The 21,723-nt window shown below is 43.7% G+C and overlaps 1 protein-coding gene across 8 annotated transcripts in view; it reads right to left on the bottom strand.

Moving 5' to 3' along the window:
* The window catches only part of RREB1 (ras responsive element binding protein 1), a 122,501-nt gene that overhangs the window by 4,618 nt on the left and 96,160 nt on the right, over positions 1-21,723 (bottom strand). For 7 of the 8 annotated variants that reach the window (XM_063161071.1, XM_063161089.1, XM_063161105.1 and 4 more), the window contains 3 exons: positions 19,704-19,893; positions 15,352-18,091; positions 1,268-2,011 (listed from right to left, as the gene is read on the bottom strand). In XM_063161071.1, the coding sequence (XP_063017141.1) occupies positions 1,268-2,011; positions 15,352-18,091; positions 19,704-19,893 (3,674 nt within the window). The remainder of the gene's footprint in view (positions 1-1,267; positions 2,012-15,351; positions 18,092-19,703; positions 19,894-21,723) is intronic. The other variant, XM_063161122.1, reaches the window with a different exon arrangement.

Here is a 21,723-nt window from a genome sequence, read left to right on the forward strand (position 1 = left end):
TCAGCTGAAAAAACGTTGATCTGATAGTGGGGGTAGGTCATAGTTACATTTATGAATTTGAAGAAAGCACTGTGCCAGGTTCCTGTTCCACACCTATTCTATGTTAAAACATCCTTCAAGTGTCAAATAAGAAAGAGAAACAAACAGGAAAAAAACATACTGACAAAGCCCACAATAACCCAGCAGCCAATGAAAACAATTAAAACAGAGAGTGTGGAAATGTCCATGGGCACACATGGTTTGGGGGTAAAGCTCAGTACTTTGGATATCAGCATTTCCCTGAAGCTTCTGCCCTTGTATGAAAATAGGATCTAGAAAGGGACCTGTCGTGTTTCACTTGTGGCTCAGTGACAGAAGAAAACAGGTCAGTTTTGCGCTCAATAGGTGAATGTTTATGTTTTAGAAGGGTTGAAGCTATTCAGGCATTAGTCTTTGGAGTAGTTTTCTAAAAATCACTGTCAATTACAACACAAATATTTTGTCAATGGCAAAGATCTTGTCTTCAGCAGAGAGAACCTTCAAAAGACACAAAATGTCAAAATGGACCAGTTTTCCCACGTCAGAGCAGCTTGCTGGCATGTAAAATACATATTTAATAAGGATGAATGATTAATTCACCTTTGAGCTGATTCATGCCTTCATCGCATTTGCAAGGCACTGCTGCAATCTGCCTATCACATAAAGCAATCCCACTGCACAGTCAAGTCACTGGGCAACTGTTTCACTACCTGTGTTCCACCTTCCCTACCCAAGTGACCACTGGATCTCTGCCTTCCACCCAAGCAGCAGGTCACACACATCACCAGCATGTTAGCCATATTAGGCTCAGATCATCAGACAAAACCAGACTCTTTCTCTCTCTCTCTCTCTAAACTTTGACTCAGAGGTGAAGTCTCATGATACAGTTTCTCCACTGCTTCTCAAAATATTGGGAAGAAGTAAAGCCCCACACACATGGCAAGAAGGGAGTCAGAAGCTGCCCAGGGATCTCCACACTTGCCCTCACCTCTGAACTCTGCAAGCAATCATGGGGAAAATAGTTTGGCAGCTGAAAATAAGGCAGTGGCTGCAATTCTTGCTCCCTCCCTAGGCTTTTTATGCAGCATGGGGGACTGGGGCAGAGAAGACACCTTGCAGATAGATACCTTTAGGACTAAAAGCAGCGTCTCCAACCTCAAGTGCCAGCAGCAACTGTGCACCTCCAGAGCAGACACCTTAGTCTGGTGGGACACCTCATGGTCTGTTCTGCCCTCAAGCCTCCTCTTACCTGTATGAGACCGCATATGTCGCGTCAGATCTTGCAGAGACCAGAAACGCTTGTTGCACACAGTACAGACTTTCTTTCTTTTGTCTGCTTTTGCAGTACTCTTAGCCCCATCAGTCTTTGGTTTGTCATCACTGCTCTTCTCAGTGGACTTTCTCTCTGTGCCTTCCCCCTCAGAGATGCTTTCACTCTCTTCATTCTCCTTTCCTGTTGCCTCAAAGTCCACAGGAGACTCCACTACCTTCAAGTCCAGCGGAGACTCTTCCTGCTCAAGACCAGAGTCATGCATCGAGGGAGCTCCTGCATCATCCTGAATGCTTTTGCTTTCATCCTCACTGCTCCTTTCATCCTTTCTGTCCTCACGAATGTGGGCCTTTTTGTGACGGCTAAGAGTGCCAGCAAACTTGAAGGTTTTGCCACAAATCTCACAGGCATGTTTCCTTTCAGTCTGAGAACTGCTGCCTGCACTCTGGTCACTCTCTGCCAGCTTGAAGTCCATTAATTTGCTGGCAAAATTGAGGTCAAGACTTTTGTTACTTACAGAATCTTCCTCAGGGCCCTCTTCATATCCATCCACTTTTTCTTCAGCATCCTCTTCTGCCAGAAGGGAATCGGCCTTCTGCTCCTCCTTGGGGCCGCGCTCACTCTCTGGCAGCTCTGTCATTTCCTCTGACTGCTCCTTCTCCCCATAGCTCAGGTTCAAGGCTTTGTTTCCTGTAGCTAGTGCCTCTGCATCCGCCTGGCTCTCTGCAAGGAAACACAGAGAAACTTTCAGTGGGATTCCCAAGTGCCAGCAGTGAGCCTGCACATGGACCCAAGAGCACTGCTTCTGATCAAGCATCCCAGTATCTGTTTCTCTTGTCTGTGACCTAGGCCAGCAACTTACAGCTGAAAAGAGATTAAAATACCACAGAACCCAATCAACGAGATGATACAAACTCTTTCACAAAATGCTTTCTTTTCCAAAGCACACTCACAAACTCAGCAGCTTCCTGCAATAATTTTTAATATAATCACTTTTAACCAGAGAACACATTATGCTGACACACTGAAGAAGGGCTGAGGTAATTATCAGAAACAGACCATTCCAGAGACACACGGATGTATTACTAATAAACTTGCGTATGAGAAACATGAACACAGATTGAAATAATAGGCAACCCGCATATTTATCAAACTAATTTTTGTGTAGCAAGAAATTTCCTTTTTCCAAGGAAATGTAAAGGCCTCATGCTACCACCTGGTACAACTAAATGTGAATACTTAGTGCAGACAATACTTAGTAGCACAAAAGTTGGCTTAAAAAATTGGGTATGCATCATGAAAGTGGAAGATGTGTAAGTTTGTCCACACCTGAGTCTCTGATATGTCACTTGGAATCAAAGCATAAAGCCAAGGGAGAGTAACAGGCTTTGCTGTTTCACAGTTACCTCACAAGAAGACAAAAATTACCTAAGATGTGGTCCTTAATGGTGTCCTCTGTTTATTTACCTGTCTGCAGCATTAATGTTGCTGAAGATGTAACATATGTCCAAAAAACTGAAACAGGTAAGGTGCTTAAGGAGAACAGAGGGCTGGAGCTGTACTCCTTCCAAGCTCCACACAAATAGTGCATTAGTAAATAGGAAATAATCTGGTCAGGCTCTGGAGGCCAAAGCTGCTGCTGATGTAACTGCATCCCCAGTGCCACTTCCCAGGAATTGTTCCAGGACACGAAGTTCACGAGTGGTGCTTTCTGAAAGCTGAAACTTTCCTTTCAGTCCTGCACCCCACCTCTTGCTTATTGACAGCAAGCAGCAAAGGGAGCCCACAACCCAGCCGGCATTTCAACATTCATCTGCAAGAACGATAGCTGCTGAGTAACTCCAGAGATTTAGAAACTAGGAGAGCAGTGCAAGTTCTCTGTTTGGCACAGTACAACATGTCTCCAAACTACCCAGATTTTCTATTACAGGCTTCTTCCCTAAGCAAGGAGTAAAAACAGAAGATAAGAAGATAGTTCTCAGGCACTTGTTAGTTTGAATGTAGTCTTGCAACATGATTTGCACTGGGCCCATCTCCTCTCAATAGTGATAATAAATGGCCACTAAACAAATGTCTAAGTGAAGCAGTGTTTCTGGGGATAGCAAATGATCACTTAATAGTGTGCAATTCTTGGTACACTTTTTCTTGGGGGAGTTTAAGGGGGAGAAGTGACCTATCACAAAAAGTAATCTCACCTTTTAATCAGAACAGATCTGTTTACAGAGACAGTGGATTACACAAAGTTCATTGCTCATCTAATTATCTGCCCGTTAGAACACGCAAGAAAGCCCTAATCTGTGTGTAAGGCCACAGAATGTGAGGATGAGGACGTCTGAAAGCAGACATGGGCTGCCCTGTCTCATCCCGTGAGGTCAGGAAATGCTCCCCTGATGGGATGGATGTGTGTTGGGCTGAAGAAAGGCTGCCAGCACAGCACAGCACAGAGGGGGTTCATTAGGGAGAGGGGCAGGAAACCATGTGAGCTCTGTTAGGATGGAGAGAAGTGAAGAGCACAAGGAAACCAAGATGGGAAAAAGCTCCTCTTAATCGTACCCAGAGAGATGTTCTGTAACTCTTTATCGACCAAACAGAAAACAGTGCATGCAGAGGGAGATTTTTTTCCTGTTTTTCAACATGAAACATCAAAAGCAAGGTGAGTGAGGAGAATATGCATGGGTGGCACTAAAGGTAAGAGCAAGCCAAAACCATTATGTCTCTCAATACAGAAGTCCCAACTTCAACATTCAATGACATATATCATTCATGATTTTCCAATTTTTCCACAACTTTTTCTTCTTCTGCTTCTAGTATTTGGAAAAATATATTATTTTTCTCACTCATTCTTCACTATATTCTCAGTATACTCATTCTTCAGTGAATTGTACTTGAATTCTATCTCCTTCTTTCCTCTCCTCTGTGCCCCGGGCCTCTTCCAAGCTGTTTTTCTGTTCTTGCATGTGTGGCCTACAACTACATTTCCTGGTGTACAAGAGAAAAACACTTCAAGGGATAGGTGGTCCACAGGTAAGTGATGTACTGGCACAGGCAAACAGATGAGGTCAACATCAAGAAAAACAAACCCTTAAGTTTAAACAATGTGCCTTCACAAAGGGCAAAGCCCACTCCAGATCCTAGGAACACAAATGTACAGAGGCTTTCTCTTCTGAAGCTCCTCTGGGCTCGGCAGCCCTGAAGGAACATTCAAAGCTCAGGTGGTGACACAGCCAGGGATATGCTGACACATGTATGTGCTTGGGGGAGCACTCTTCCTCCTCCCCTGCACAAACCACACCTGCCCTTTTCCTTGTCAAGAAGGAGTTTCACAGGCCCCTTAGGAAACTTCATACATGTAACTCAGGTAAAGCAGCAGTTCCTGACTAGCTGAGCTGCTCTGTGGTTGTCTCCAACCTGTGCAGTTGGTTCTGCAGCTGGTGAAAAAGTGAGCTGCTTTGCACAAATCCTGCAACCCCTTATTGGGTATGGGTGAGAATCAGCCCAGTTCTGCTTCCGATGAACTGGAATAGCAGCAGGGAAGCTGTAAAGGTGTGTAGTAAACACAATGGTTGTGAAGACAATTGGCCAGGTCCAGTGTGAGACTTCTCTTGCAGTGCAAGAAATGGCTGCTAGGGTAGCCTTGCACTGGCAGCTGCTTCATCCACTCCAGCAGAAGTTAGGCCTGGCCTACACTACTGTTTTCTGCCTTCTTACATGCCCACTGTAGCAACAGAAACCCTGCTGGCCACACAGCTTCAGCAGGCTTCTATCTTACACAAGGAGGAGGATTTTGACTGAGCCTTCAAATCCAGACAAACATCCCTCCAACAAGACAGAGCTCCTCTCACATGGATAATTCCCATCTCCAGAATTTGGCTGATTTATGTTGCAGAGCAGTCACTCGATTCCAGGCAGTGAAAGAAACAGGATGCACAGGAAAGGCCTGCTGTTTCTTTTGCCCCTTTCCCATTTTTCACTTACTGAGGCTGTAAAATGCTTTCCAGTCCACTTGTTACCCCACAGAATTTACAGTTGGTGAATCAAGAGGACAAGAGCAGAGAAATCCACTTCTCAAGGCTCCCACCCACTGCCACTTCTTCAGCAACCACAGGAGCAGCACACGTTACCTTGTCGTGTGCAACCAGTGTGTCACTCCCCCAAAATGAAGAGAAGAAGGTGACACTATCTGAAGATCTCAATTCTGACACCAGAGTCAAAAAAGATGTGCAGGATAAGGGAGAAAGAGGAGAAGAGCAGGGAAGTAAGGACATACGGAAGGAGGTGACAAAAAACCACTGGTAACTCAGCTGCTGCCTCGTCAGCTCCTGGGAAAAAAAACAACTTCTCATGAGATGTACTCATAAGCTAAACCTCAAGGACTCCATCTGAGAATCCAAAAACTTTTCCGCTTGCATGAAAGAAACCACTATATAGATGTAGCCAAAATCATTTTTCCTTCAAACTGTGGAAAGACAAGACTGTTTTGCTGAAGTCTATTTACAAATCAAGTAGCAGTCTTTTGTCGGCCCAGTCAGAAGAATCCACTTCATCTTTTATTGGTGGCAAGAAAGAGGAGGGAATTGCTTCCCTACATATGCAAACCAAATTATGAAGAGGGACACCAAATGTGAACAATTTCAGATGAAAGAGGAGATACAGATCAAGGTGGGGAGCTTGCTGGCACGATTCTTTTTATACATAGTTTTATTTTTTCCTGGAACTATGGTGGAATAGAGACTAGAGCTTGAGACGCTACAAAGTTAGTAGACAAAACAGGAGGTAATGAAAAACATTTTGATGCTAAAGCAAGTGTTTATTGACAAATATTCCTAACATCCCAAGAGAAGAGTTAGAAAACCCATCACATAAATAATCCTCAAAATTGGAGCAAACAGACCACTGGAAATGGATATGGTACAAGCAGTTGGCATTATCAGTCAGATGAGCTGATGATTTACTATCTTCCCTACATTAACTGAAATAACCCCAGCTTGTTTTGTATTTTACAATAAAGGCAGCCACCACTAGGTGGTAGCAGTTATAGTAAATTTGGGATTTTTTGGACTCACACACACAATGCTGCTTCTACTTCCACTCATGAACTGGAGAACATCTTTTAAACCCAGAGAATCCACTTGAAAAATTTTGGGCGTTATCTTCATCCATTTTTATTGTAAATATTCTAAATAACAAAAATTCAGCCACTTTCATTACATCACCTGCAAACACTCAAGTTAAATATTTAATCAACCCTCACACGGTTGAGAGAGCTTCAACTGTGTCTTCATGCCTTGTGAAATGAAAATATTCAAGTTAGAAAAGGACTATTTACAGTAAATGGAACTGAAAATGTCTGGGGAAAAAGAAAAACAATTCTGGGAAAAAACACTTTCTGTCTTTAACACACACTATGATTCCCCAGTATCTTCAACAGAGCAGCTGAAGTCATGATGAAAAGTTTTCAGGATTAGCTCTGACTGCACCTACCATGGGGAAATCTGCATTTAAGGTAGCAGGGGCAAAGCCCACACTATGAGCTTATGATGGATTGCACCATTCAGCAGAAAGGCAGTCTGATGTAGAGCTGCCAATACAGCCAGCAGGCTATACACCATCTCCTCAGTACCTTCATACAACAGCTCTAGCACCCAGGCCAACCCCAGCAGCAAATGACTCCTGCTTTACCCTGAGCTCTGGCTCTAGAGCAGCTGTTAAACTTTGCCTGACACTGAAAACACGATTTCAAGCCCTTTGTCCCCCAAGAAATACCCACAAATGTAGTTCAGAGGTACAGACAGCTAGAACAGTTTGGAAAAAGTCCCCCACTATACCCAGGGCTCACATGATTTCTGGAGGGATCACAGTGTGCAGATATCTAGAGCAAAGATGAGTTCTGCTAAATGCTAATCAGAAAATTCACTGTTGAGTATACTTTGTAAATATTTGTCTAGCTAACACAGAGCAGTTGTGTTCGACCCTCTCACATTAGGGGCAAGTCTCTTTACGAAAGGGATCTTTCCTTATTAAGTTCTCTTTCTCCATTATGTAAGAGATAATCCCTTACCCCATTCCTATCCTACATCTCTGTCAACTGTATTTTATTGCAAGAGGGGAGCATTAAGACAGCCCTAAGGAGACAAAGGCAGGGCTGCTTTAACATGACGAAAGTGGGCAATTAATTAAGCTGCTCCACATTGCACATTTTCCTTGTATGCCTCTCTGCCAGGACAGCTCTCTGCTGGCCTGACTGCTGTGAGCTGGGGGAAATGCCCTCAGTTTGCTTCAGGCATTTCAGACCATTCCCTTCCTCCCCATGTAGCATAGATATGAGCAAGCCCTATCACTTACACAGTCTCCTCATCTCTGAATCCTGTTCTAAAACACCATCCTGTTTTTGTTTTGGTTTAAAACAGGACCAAAAGAAACCCCCTATAAACTTGTTCCCAGTGACACTCTATTGAATTGCACTTCCTGTCTTACACCTCATCCTAAAGCTTTGCTTCATTTACGGCTGACCAAACACCATCCAAGCATCTCCCTTCATTCCCTTTCCTTTGGGCATACAGTGAAATCCAGATGACCACTCACTTCCAAGGACAGCCCTCACAAGTACTCTGCACGTGAGCCCTGAGCATGCTGCTTACCCACCAAAAGAAACCACCTCATTTTAAACTTAGCACGGTTTCAAATTCTTAGTTTACTTCCACTTCCAAAGGATTTGGAAACTCCTTTTTCTTGGACAATGGAGGGAGACCACAAGTCCAAAGCTGTTGAATGATTCTGAACTGAGATTAACCACCGCTTGGTGAAGCCAGTTACAAACGCTAAGCTGTGCTATAAAGTGCATGTGGTAACTATAACTGTGGGCACTATCGGATCTGAGCTCCCTCCTCAATGCCTAAAGCTGCTATTTCAAGACACAACGCACTGACAACAAAGCCAATTTCAACAGCATCTATCCCCCAGTGCCTCCCAGGAGATGATGCTAGCTCCACACCTCAGCTGCATCCATGTGCTCCTTTAGGGCTGTACTGCTAGCCAGATCTGGGAACTGATCTCATGACTACCAGTCCCTCCCCTTGCCCTTTTAATTTTTTTTGGGCAGCTGGGTCAGCTACAGCTGCAGGGATGAACAGTTGGGAACAGGTCGAGCCAGTACTGCCAATAAGTGCTTTGTGTTATCCAACCATGGCCCAGGGCTCTGTCTGCCGGGGGCAGGTCGAACCACTCTGACCAGCCCGGCGCCAGCTGCTCAGAACATCTACCTTGCACCCAAGTCCTACCCACCTACATGCTGCACCAGTGCTGGTCCAGCAGCTTTAGAAATGCTTGCTTCCTCACACCACCAAACAGCTGAGCTGCTTTAGGATCCCTCTGACTATAAAGAAAGTCTTCAGTCGACTCAAGTAGGACATTTTAGTTTTATTCTGCCAGGAAAATTGTCAGAGGTGAGCACTTTCAGAGCCTTTCCTGCAGACTTTTGTTCTTGGAGGAGATCATGTCATAACACGAGTCTTCCTCTCTCAGGCTGTAGCCATTTGCTGTCTGCATAGGCAGGATGGGCCCACATGACACTGCAGACACCGTGCTACAGCCCTCTGAAGTTACAGGCTGTTAGCATGGTAACGAGGAAACTTAGTCTCTTCATGATAGGCAAGATCAAACCATGTCGTAACAGGTCCCCAGCACGGCAGATTGCAAAGCCAGACTACTACTGAGACCTGTATTACCACATTTGAATCACTGCAAGGCAACCTGCTGTATTAAAAGAAGCAGAAAGGATGAGAGAGGCTGGCAAGACAGCAGACTTTCCCAAACAAACTGGTGCATGGGGATGTAAGAGAAAAATCCTGTGCACACTCTGTGCAATCTGATCAGCAGCTACCCTAAGGTTGAGAGCAATAACTCATTTATTACTACCCTGACGTGCAGAGCCAACTTCTTGTTGCTTTCAAGTTTGTTACTTCCAACAATTTTCCCATGAAACCAACTCAAAGTGACACAAAGTGACGCTGTCTGTACTGGAGGTGTGAATAACTTAGAGCGACAGCTCCCTTGTGCAAGCAGTTTTCAGACAAGGGGCATGTACCACCATCTGCTGAGCTTCCTTCTTGCACCCATCCCATTTGGTCAGCACAGAGTGACTGTGCTCACCCTTGGTTTTGTGTCAGCTCCTCCTCTCTGGCTGAACGCCACTCACCTGTCTACAATAAAGCCCAGCACGATCTGACAGCCAACCTCTTTCACTACTGACAAGACAGAGGGAGGTATGACGGCAGGTGAGCTTCAGTGCAGATGAACACAAGGTAAAGCAATCTAAAGTGTACCTTTGTGGTGCTGAGCACAGTACTGGCAGGTACATCCAGGCAGCAGGACTCAAAGCCATCGCTGATGTCTCTCCAGGATCACTGACATGGCCTGCAGCAGCAGCCAAATTAAAACCAGACTGCATCAGCAGGTTCATAAAACAACTGGAAGGAGCTGCAGACAGCAGCTCCATAGACAGGTTGCAAAGGGAGTGGGCAGGGATGCATCCTCAAACATGCAACCCTAAGGAAGCAGTTGTGGATGCTGATAGAGCTTTAAGAGCAACAGGCCAGAGGAAGTGGCTGTGTCCACATGCTCACACTAAAGAGCACGTCCTCCTGCTACCAGTGGAGACCAGAGTACCACTGCTCCAATGTGGAAGGGCACTTCTCACATTCTTATGCTTTGCTTGTCTGCAGCGTTCAGCCCAACCAAGTACAACTTTGCCTTGGTGTTCTGAACAGCTGGGAAAAAGTGTGTGTACCACTGTAAGATCCAGCATCCTCTTCCTTAGGCTGGGGGATAAGCACATTTCTCCACAGGTAGCAGCTGGCAACTCCAGGTTTGTGGAAATTCTGCTAGATTTGGTAGAAATGACACCACCTTTCTGACAGGGGAAGGGCTTCTGGCCTGACGCAAGATAAAATGTATGAATTTATCCTGCTCTGTAATAAGAAACTTCCTTGGTTTTCTTCCTTTGCCTCTGTTATTGCTTGGTGACCAATCACAATATCCTGACTGCAAGCTCCTCAACAGCAGGCTCTCTCTGGAAATGCCTATCACCTATGTGAATTGGACACAATTTCCATCAAAGCCACAGGGCATCTCTCCACTGACGTCAGTGGAATCAAGGCCCGTATGTTGAATAAGCAACAAATTATTTTCCCTTAGGAGAAAGTTTTTCATGTCTATAATTCATTTAAATGACTAGAACAGGGGAGGGAGTAAGCACAGGAAAAGTTGAAAGAAAAGCCAGGATCATGCAGTGCAATGAGGACAGCAATCCTGCAAGACATCTTTGTGATGAAGAAAGAGCTTGAGAGGATAGTTACTTGTAAAAGGAGACCAGCTCCTGTCACACCTTCCACCTCACACCCAAAACCCCTGAAAACACAGGCACACCACCCACCCCCTGCCACAGCCAGCAGCCTCTTTGATACAACATTGTGGGTATCTCTCTCACTTTCATCTTCTGAAAGTTGGCTCTGTTCTAGTTAACATCTCAACCCGTACCAGGAACTCCCTGCATCTCACAGACATCTCAGGAGCTGTTTCTTTCTCTTCATTTTCTTCCAGTGTCAACACAACTTTTTAGATGCATCATAGTACTGCTTTTTTGTAGGCTTTCAAGTCACTCTTTCCTTTTAGATGCCTGCTAATTCACCCATAAATTTATGGCTATAAATATCACTATTTCTTGCACTTCTATCTGGCTTCATTCACAATGCAAATACAAAACTTCAAAGTCGAGGAGAAATCCTTTTGCTTCAAGGTAGCCCAATTCCTTTCCACATTTCTTTTCAAGCATGCAATGACAGGATTAGCTAAGGATTAATTACTTGAAACTCAACCTGCATCTCACATCACAATTTTCTCATATTTTCAGCATTTAAAATCTTTGTATCAATCAAATATTTGTCATACAAACCAATATTTGCAACAGATAAAATATACTTCTTTCCACACAGATGTCCTAGCTGGGGGTCTCAAAACCCAAACAAAAATTCCACTTACTGTGCAAACTCCAATCCTCCCACCCGAAGCTGCAGTGCTTTCCAAAAATGCCACCTTTAAAGGCACAAACCCAGAATTTTCAAAAAAAGCAGTTTTCTCTGCCTTCTTTCTTCATTTGTCCCTTAAAGGCAACAGCCCTTCTGATAAAATACATTTACTCATTGGAAGGTAACCTAACAAGTCAATGTGATTTGATTTTTTTATTAAATTTTTCCATATGAATAGTCATGGGTTGTATTAAAATACATCTGTGCCTAAATATTGACTTGGGACTGACTGTAAATTTTGTTTAGCAGCACAGCAGGACTAGCCTAGTCTGGCTACATTTCATAGTAGCCAACTGTTGGAAGAATGTCTTTTTCAGTATTAAGGGTCACCTGAATAATCAAAGCATGTAAGATCAGTCCTCAAGGTATCTCCTGCCACTGCTAGCAGAAACATGTTATTCACCATGGTAATTACAAATGTTGCAAAATAAAGATGTTTACAATTTTACTTTGATTTAAATCATAAAAGCAAAGAATAAAACTGCCTCAAAGTCCTTTTTTTTGGTGACTTGAGACCTCCAATCAATGGGAAACATTCAAGTTCATGGGCTAGATGTAGGAATTTTCTATTTATTTATTCCTTTATTTTCTTTAGAGATATTTCCTTGGATGGTTTGTTCCTGTTGTAGCAGCAAAACAAAGCAAAATCAAAAAACCTCTTCTGCCATTAAATTTTGCTTTTTCCAAAATTTAATCTTGGGCCAAGTACGATCTGCCAGTAACCCTCTGAAAATATTCTCAAGTCATTCTCTGCAAACAGATTAGGGTATCTATAACAAACTGGTGGTTAAAAACAACCATTACTGTAATTTTATACTGTACCTAGTCTGATCTGCATCCTATAAAAAGGAGCAAAACCAACTGCATCACCTGCAGGGCACATCTTAGTCACAATTCTGAGAATTAAAAAAAAAAAAAAAAAAAAGGCAGCAAACCATGTTGAACATAGGAAAGTAAATTATACATTAAAGACATCAAAAGAAGGAAAGTATTAAAAGCAAGTGTTCGAGCATGTTCAAACAAAACACAGTTACTGCATTAGGCACTGTATAAAACCAAGCTGTGCCAAATTCCCAGTGTTCCACTTGTGAGCTCACTATTAAAATAAAAAAAAAAAAACACTGAGGAAGGTGTATGTTTCTTCATGGAAATGTTTATGAGTTTAAAAAAACCAAACACACAGTGGTATTGAGGCAAGGTTCAGCAGGGCAAAAACTTCCCTGAGAGACACTTCTGGTTGCATGAGGGATGTGGGCCACTGGTAGCATGTGCATTTTTGCACTTTCACAAAAGAGAAATAGGATCTTGACACCACATGGAAGGTGGCCTCTGTGTTGAAATTTTATTGAACATGAATGACAGACTTGCAAAAACCTTCTTACATCTGTATGGATACAGCAGTTCAAAACTCATAATATACAGACAGCACTTATATGCTCAGAATTATGTACCTTTTCCTCATGTTAACTTAGACCACTTACATGAATTACCTCAATAACAACTTTCTTATAAACCGATACAGAAGAGCTAGGTGCTGCTTTTTAGCTCAAACAACTGCTTTGAATTTTTTTGGGGTTTTTTTTGTAGCAGTGTTAAACGGTCAGCTTGCCTGCTGTGATTGCCTATGGATCACATATCCAATATATGCAGTTTGGAAGCAGATCACTGGGAATCTCATCTATCCCATTCATGTTAGCTTGTTCATCCTTTCTCTGCCCAGGTCAGGGAGCGGCCATCAAACACAGACAATAATAAAGTTCTCTTTTTCTCTTTACAAAGATTAGCAAATAGATTTGTTTCTTAACTAATTTTAAAAAACAGAACTATCTGACAAGTCACAAGTTATCTGCCTGTGCAGTAGGTGGGGATAGGGACACTGTGCTGTACTACAACACTGTTGATTTCTCCACAAGAAAACCAGTTTGTCCATCCAGAAGATAAAGCCAACAAACTGCTGCATCTACCACAGAGCTGCCAAACTCCCTGCATGCCACCAGCACCTGACACCCACCACAAAAACACAGGGCTTGCTCCACCTGAATGCAATCCTCAGGCTTGCTTTGGCACCACCTCCCTAGCCAAAATTTCCTCCACCTTCCTAGCTTAGCTTTCCCCCTCCCATCCAGCAGGCCCCATGGACACTTCTGCCACAGGGGAGCTGCTGGAAACTACCAGTTTAGAAAGAAAACACTCATGCCATCTGAAGGCAGATGCCCCAAGGCTAGACCAAACTTGGTGTGGGGTGGTTCTCCAGCAAGAAGTCTCTCTCAACATCGAGATGATGATTACAAAAGAGCTCAGTATTATCAGTGCCAGAGCACACCAACTGGAATGTGATTACTGCCACTGCTCTAGTATCACCAAAAATCCTGTATCTGTGGTGAGGATTTAGTCCTGTTATGGCCACAATTGCTTGCTCTCCTCATGGGGATTCCAGCACAGGCTTTCTAAAAGGACAGTGCCTCCTTCCAAGCCTGGTGGTCGTAAGTTTTACCAGTATAATTCATGGCTGAGTGAATTTTCCTGTCTTCATTAAGGGTTTACACCAGTGCTGCTGCCTTGGAAGTCTGCCATCAATAAGCAGGTCAAACCTCTTAGTCTGGGAAAAGCCTCTCTATTGTCTTCTGTCTCATGAACAGTTCTTCAGTAACTATGTATTTTTTTTGGAGACGAGGGTGTTGGAAAACAATTGAGATATGAGGAAAGCGCTCTCCTTCACCACAAAGTAAACTGTATGCTTAATAAGATGAAATAATTTGGTCTCTGAGGACCAGAAAACAATAGCCTCACTGTTGCACTGATACCTTTCAAGTTATGTCCTCCTGTCACCCAAAGCAAACTGTAATAGGGACTGCTCCACAGCTCAGATTCCCTTTAAACCCCTTAGCTAACCTCTTTTACCTCTTCAGGTTTCCCTCTTTAGCACAGTCATTTCAGGAAACCTCATTTCCTTAAAAAAAAAAGCAGCAAAAAAAGTGCTAACTTTTATAAGGCCATACTCAAATCCCCTATGTTTCTTATAAACATCCCTAATTTTTATTCTTTATGCCAGGAGCTGAGATGCATAATGAAGTAAATAATATCAACAACTGTGACTGACTTTGAAGGGCACAACAGCAAGTAGAGCTTTGCCCTCTCCCTCCAGAGCAGGATGAGAATCTACTAATTACTTTATTATAGTGTGGGCGGAAGAATGAGGGAACTTCAAATCAGCACAGCATTCAATGCAGTATTTCCTTTATAGTGAAGAACAAAAAATAACCCCAGACCTAGAATAAATCTCCCTACCCAATTCCTCCTTTTGTTTACATCAGGTCTGAGGTTACTTACACAGCAGCACAATGCTAGAGATTCCATACACATCTCCACACCTTAGGGCATGTGCCCACCTTTAGTTGTCTAGCTCTGGGGAGAAACTTTTCCTACAGGCAAGCTATTACGTAATGCTCAGGATGAGCAGTTTCTCACATCCTCCTTTGATCTGTTAAATAAAAGCCACCACAAGAAAAAAAAAATGCTAAGCACTATATTATTTTATTTTCCTGCCACAGTTCTCACTTATCGTCTCTCATTTTTAGAGATCTTTTCTATCATTACTGATGCCAACAAACAGCCATCAGAAGCAGACAAATAAACCACATAAGGCACAATTAAATATTCAACATGTTCCCCTTCAAGACAAGAAAATAATAACAAAACAACTGAAACCTGAGCCTCTTTCCAGCTACACTAAATTATGCCACTGAAATCAAATGCTTATTAACGGTTTTATTTACCCTCTGATACTCAGACATAGAGATTATTCCATTTCTGAAAAATCACAGTGCACCATTGTGCAACAGCAACAGCTAGGGATTAGCAAAATAATAAAGGAAAATACAACTCAGACATCAGAGAAAGGAAGATTCCTCCATGGAGAGGCCCTTCCATGGAGAAAAACCTCAGGAGCTACAACCTGCTGTGAGCCATGAGCACTCTTACCTGTGTGACTGAGCATGTGCCGCTGCAGGGCACTTGCCCATGGAAAGACTTGAGGACAGTAAGGACAGGGAATATTTTGCAGGCAGTCTGAGTAAGCGTTCCTCTTCCCTCTCAGCAGCTTATCCTTGGCAGTTTCCTTCTCATCCTCACTTGTTCCATTTCTGCCACTTTCTTCCTTGAAATTGTCAGTGGACTGCAGAAATGGGCTAAATTTGTTAGTGTCTGTGGTAGCCAGCATCTTCTCTATGCTAGCAAATTCCCCACTTGACTCCAGATCCACACTACTGATAAGTTTGGGCTTATTTTTCGTTCCTTTCTTTCTACCTCTTTTCTTAGTCAACCCAGCATCAGCAACAGGAGACTGCTCTGGATCACAAGCCTGAGACAGGTCACTGGGCAGGCCGGAGTCTCTCTGAATGGTGCTCACGATTGTCACTTTAGCTTTGGCATTCCCTGATTTGTCACACCCAGCGGAGCTGCTCACTGCCTTGGGACTGGCGTCTGCAGCCTCCGTTTTCAGCAAAGTGGGAGCAGAAGATACAGATGAAATGATCTGTGCAATGGAAGCCAATGGTGGCAGCTCTTTAGTTACTGAAGGCTTTGGCAAGAGAGGTGGTGGTGGTGGTTTAGGCCTCAGGGGTCTCAGCAAGGCAGCATTGCCAGGGAGAGCCGGGGAAATGATCGGGACAGTCAAATGCAACGAACCTTTTAGTGGCTGGGGATGTCTGACACCCCGGTTTGTTTCTGAGTTCCCACTGGCACTAAAAACCAAAGGACACTGCAGACAGTTATAGGCCATATCACTGTTCCCAGAAGCAGCCAGCTCTTGATTCCTGGCTTCACAGGGAACATCATCTTTATCCTTCTTCAGGATTTTGGGGATGGACAGGTCAATAGGCTCCATGGAACAGTCATAAAGGGACAGAGATGAACCGAACAGGTTCTCCTGCTTCACCTGCACAGCACTCAGGCTTTTGCTTTTCTGAGAGAAATCCAATGGCTCATCAAAATCCATGGGGAAGTTGCCCACAGGTTCACGTTTGATGGAAACGTGAGATGATGTTCCCAGCAAGAAGCCGTTCTGTGGCTCCAGGAAAGGCGTCATGGGCTTGTGGTCCATATAAGTGCTGTCATCCAATAAAGGAGGGTCTGTCTGGCTTTCCTGGGCACTGCAGTCCACCATTAAGATGTAATTCTCAATCTCCTTTTCCTGCACATGCAAGTGCTGCTTGAGGATGTGGTGAATGCAATTCCTCTTGGCTGAAAAGGCCGTGCCACACTCCTTGCACTCGAACGGCTTCTTCTTCTGGCAGCCGCTGTGCGTCCTCATGTGAATGCGGAGGGCCCGGTAGTGCTTCAGGTCCTCTCCACACAGCTTGCACACCGTGTCTGGTGAGCAGAAGGCATCCACCATCTCTGCAGCATTGCTGGTGACATATTCAATGTTCTTCTCGATATCCTTCCTGGTGGTTTTGAGGTGCTTCTTTCGCAGGTGCCTCTCACAATTGGCTTTCACCGTGAAGGGGTAGTGGCAGATTTTACAGATGTAAGGCCGCTCCCCGCTGTGCGTCCGCAGGTGCCGGATCAGCGCTGCCTTGTCAGCCGCAATGTAGTCACAGATGTTGCACTGATACGGGGAAATACCTAAGTGAGAACGGATGTGAGCTCTCAGGACACCAGAGAAGGCAAACACCTGGTCACAGAAACGGCAGGGGTACAAAACTTTCCTCATGGTTGGGGTCTTCTTGTTCGCTGCCCCTGCGATGATGGCTTTGAGTTCTCCTTCTGTGACTTCTTGCTTGATCTTGGCTTCCATACTTAGAGGCAGGAGAGCTTCAATGATGCTGTCCTGCTCCAGCTGTGTCTTCATCTCGTGCTGAGTTAACGGCTCTACTTTGGGTTGGAGGAGCAGCTGCGAGGAAGGACTTGATTTGGCTCCTGGCTGGGGGAGATGAGAATTGGAGGCAGATTCCACCGAGTTCTTGATCAGCCTCAGAGGGGGAGGTGGGAGGCTTGGGCTGATGCAGCCAGGGGAGGCTTGCTGGGCACTGATAAGAGGAGGAGGCGTAGAGGTTGCGACAACTGTTCGGGGCGTTACCAAAGGCTTTGGCTTCAGTGGTGGCATATGCTTGAAAATAGACTGCACGGGGACAGAAGGTGCCTTAGAAAGTGGAGGAAGACTGATTTGAGGAGGAGCAGAAGAAGCCATCTTCAAGATCTGCTGAATGTCTGCCAGCTCAATGGCAGACTCATTGGAGATGGGTTTCACCACAATACTGCTGTCAGGCTGGATAATAAAACCCTTCTGGAAAGGCTGCAGCGAGAGAAGCTTTATGTTTTCTTTTGTAGGGGGAAGGACTGAAAATGACCCTCCCATGGAGGCAGCTTCCAGAGGAGAGAGGCTGAGCAGACTGGTGCTGCCAGGTTCCTGAGGTAGGTTACTCTTCAGAGCTCTGAGCCGCATTTCTTGGACCTCGTCTTGTGTATTGTCCTCCTGCTTGATAGGCTTGATGTCTTTGGTGTATTGTAGGCCCAAGGATGCCATGAAGACTTTCTGGTCTGGGCTCTCACCAGGTGGGGTTGTGGACTGTGGCTTGTGCTTGTCTTTTCCCTGATCCACCACGTGAGTTTCTGTGTGCAGTTTGAGTGCCGAAAGCATGGGGAATGCCTTGTTACACATCTCGCAAATAAATCGATGGAAGTCACTGATGCACCTTCGCAAATTTGTTTCACACCAGACCTGCAAGACATGCAAAAATATTTAGAGTAGGAATCTCAACCTGGAAAGGCATCACAAGCTGCTGCAAAACACAAACAGTTCACTCTCTCCCACTGACTAAGTTATGAGGTCTACAGCAGCCCTCCCCTACCCGGCATGAAGATATTCCCACTTCACAGCCTTTAGTCTCCTAAGGGGTGTAACTGAATTAGGAGCTGATTCTCCCCAAGTTCCCTTCTACAAAAGTAAACTCCTTCAGAAGGTTATTCAGGCTCTCAAATTCTTTTCCATCCTAAATTTCCCTATTAGAAACTTCTCTTGTGTCATTGACAGGACAGGAGCCTCAGCGTACTACACAGCAAGGAAGCCAGGCAGTAGACTATCTCATTTAGCTCTACTACAAAGAAACCAGGAGCAAAGAAAAGAAAAAAAAAAAAGAAAAATAAACAAAAAGGCATCCAAGAAGCTAAACCAATGAACCAATGTAAACCAACCAAAATAAAATCCCCCAAAAGCAAATCAATGAAACTCAGAGCTTAAAGTAGAGTGGGTTTTGGTTAGGGAAGTCTGATTACATTTATTCTCCCAAGAAAAATACTAGTAAAGGGCTGGCAAGATCTTTACAGACTTTAAATACTTTATAAATCTTCTCTCACAGTGCAAGCAAAATTATTACAAAAGGAAAATACCAACATTCAAATCCCATAATAACTTTAAATGTCTGTCATTAATTACGAAAGAAATAAACTTTGTTTAAGAAGTTCTTTCTTTTGATATTTTAAGTTTTATACAAAAACTCTAACAGACTGACAGAAAGACTGACATGCACCCCTAGCCCAGCAGCAAATTTCAAGTCTACCACTTTGCAGTCAGAAGAGTTAGAAATCAATGTTTTAACCCCAGAAGAGTAAGAAAAGTGCAGAAACTAAGCAGGGTTCAAGTGGATTTGCTGTTGATTTTCTAATAGATAATGCAGCTTCATCCAGACCAAAACTAGGATAGGCAAGATTTGACAGCGGGAGGAATCACATCACCCAACAGAAATGTTTATGGCTCTCAGAAAAATATTTACAGACTACCTCCCTGACTTTCCCCATCCACTGTCCCTCAAACCTTACATGAGGAACATTGTGGAGTGTTTTGTCAGAAAATCACTGAAGATGTCACTGTTTAGTTAGTAAGGTGACTGCTCAAAGTTTTTTGTGTTAAAATCTTTCATAGCCCAACTACATCCTTGTTAGAGTAAACTAAAATAAATAATGTCTTCCTTACCATGTGTACTCTCTGTTGATTTCAGATGTAGGATTTTCTGGTATGCTCAAAGGGGCAAGGAACTAATATGATCAAAGTTTTCCTTGAAAATTTTTTATACATCTTTACATTGGTAGCTATCCACTGTAATGGTGAAAAAGCCATTACAGTGGATAACTGTAATGTTATTGGCACATTACCCAGTGCCAATATTCTTTAGATGAAAAAAGAAAAGGGAGAGGCATGAAGTGTTTAAAGCCTACACGAACAGTGGTGAAGTACCTTCCACAAAATATTCTGCATGCAGGATGAGTCTTTGAACGACCTCATCAGATAAACACTGTAGCAGCTGGCACCTAAAGCTACCAAGAACAGAGAGTACCTGAGAAATGCGGGGGAACTTCCTACACGAGAAGTCCGTGAATCCCAAGTCGTGGAAGCCTGCTGGAATTGAAGGGTTGTTCTGAATGAAGGGCTTTCCCATGGGATCTCTGGGAAGCTGCTTGTGGATAACAGCATTGTGGCGCAGTAGGCCCCGATGAGTACGAAAGGTGATACAACAGATGTCACACCTGGAAAGGAGAGGAATGAAACAGAAATTTCTTACTGACTGCTGCAAGCTCAAGAACTAACATTCTTCTTGCACCGGGACATCCTCTTTCCTCTCACCCCATGATACCAAGAGCTTGTTAAATGCAAAATAAAGCCACAGTGTATCACCACAAAAGGCCATTTTGGTCACAGTCACTTTCTACCAGTTTCTGGCTAGTGAGTCCACTGGAAGTTTAAAGAATGTGAGAACTGACAATCTCACATGGACAGACAGGAGAATGGCAGCTGAGATAACAGCATTCGGAAAATATTTTCATTGTCCAACAAAAAATATTTCAGTGGCCTTACACCATTTTATTTTTACTGAAAAGTCCTGTTAAAATAAACAACATTTTAAAAGAATCAGTGACAAGGAGAGGCTAAATCTGACCTAAATAGAAAGCAAATGTAAAAGCAGCACCTTTCATATCCACTACTTAAAACTTACTGCTGCATCCACTCTAATATCTGTGTGTCAATCTTCATCACATGACTTTTCCATAAACTTTCGCTGGTATTTTTTAAAGCTGTTATGAGAAATAGACTGTTTGAAAAGGAAAACTAGTGCTCCTTGAATGGGAGAAAGGTTCAGAGGAGGAAGACCTGAAACAAGATCAACACTTCTGACACTTTTAGACCCCCTTCACAGCCAGTGCCCTGAAGAAAAATGCAGAAGCACTGTTTTTTCCTACCCACACTATTGCTGCGATTTCTTGTTTTTCTTAAGTTCTCAAATCCCAAACTCAGCTAAACAAGGGCTTCTCACATAAAACACTGCATTAAACAATCAAAGCTATGCTGCAGGCAGGAAGGGCTATGCAGCAACACTTGGTCAACATGTCAACAAGGCCTATTGCCTTTTAAATATTTGGTATGTGAGCTCTGCAGCATGACAGGTCATGTCCAGTCTGCATTCAATAAGGGACACACAGTTTCACTCAACCTCAAGTTCCTTGTGGTTATAGGTCCAGCTCCCAGCCAAAACGTGGGTTTCCCAGAAGCAAAACACCAGTGGGTATGAGGCAGTCAGATTTTGTCACTGAGAATGTTATATGTACTAGGAGTTTTTCACATCTGCCTGTGGCCTTGGTTTTCCCCATACTGCCTTTGCTCTCTACATCAAGGAAAAGGACATGTGTCTAGTCATTAAAAAAACATCCTGCAATTAGAAATGACTTCTGACAAAATCCTGAAACCACCCCCTCCCTGCCCTATCCTTAACAAACTCCCATTGTTGTGCATTTTATCACTACATAAACTCCCACAGCCATTTTTTTATTCTCTGAAAACGAAAAGATAACCAAGTCACCCACAAAGCAACTGGCCTCATAGTCCCTGAGTGGTGAAAGAAGCAAGTGTGAAGTGTATATAACACGGCCATTGTTATCACAGTACCCAGAAAGCTTGGACATAAATATGCACTGAAGGTTTAATTTGTTTTAACTCTCCTGTCAATTCACTTGCATCCTACCTGTATAATTACTGCTGACATAGTTCCTGCATTCCATTAAATACTAACCAATGCCATTTACAAAGCTAATGTTTACTTAAAGAGGTATGCCAAGTGTGACAACAATCTCAGGGGGGCGGGGTGGGATGGCCAACACATAGTGCTTCTTCAGCATCAGGATCTACGGCTCTCCTCCAGCTCACTTGGCAGCACCTATTCTGTGGTGCAAAGCTTTCATCTTCAGTGAAGACAAAAACACAACCACCAAAACCACTGGGGGCCAAAGAGCATTAAAAAAATTATGAGTAGTCACCTAAAGAACTTGCAGGCTACTGAAATTAATTGCTTTTAGAGGTGATGA

Source organism: Melospiza melodia, chromosome 1, assembly GCF_035770615.1.
Source record: "Melospiza melodia melodia isolate bMelMel2 chromosome 1, bMelMel2.pri, whole genome shotgun sequence".
Classification (NCBI taxonomy): domain Eukaryota; kingdom Metazoa; phylum Chordata; class Aves; order Passeriformes; family Passerellidae; genus Melospiza; species Melospiza melodia.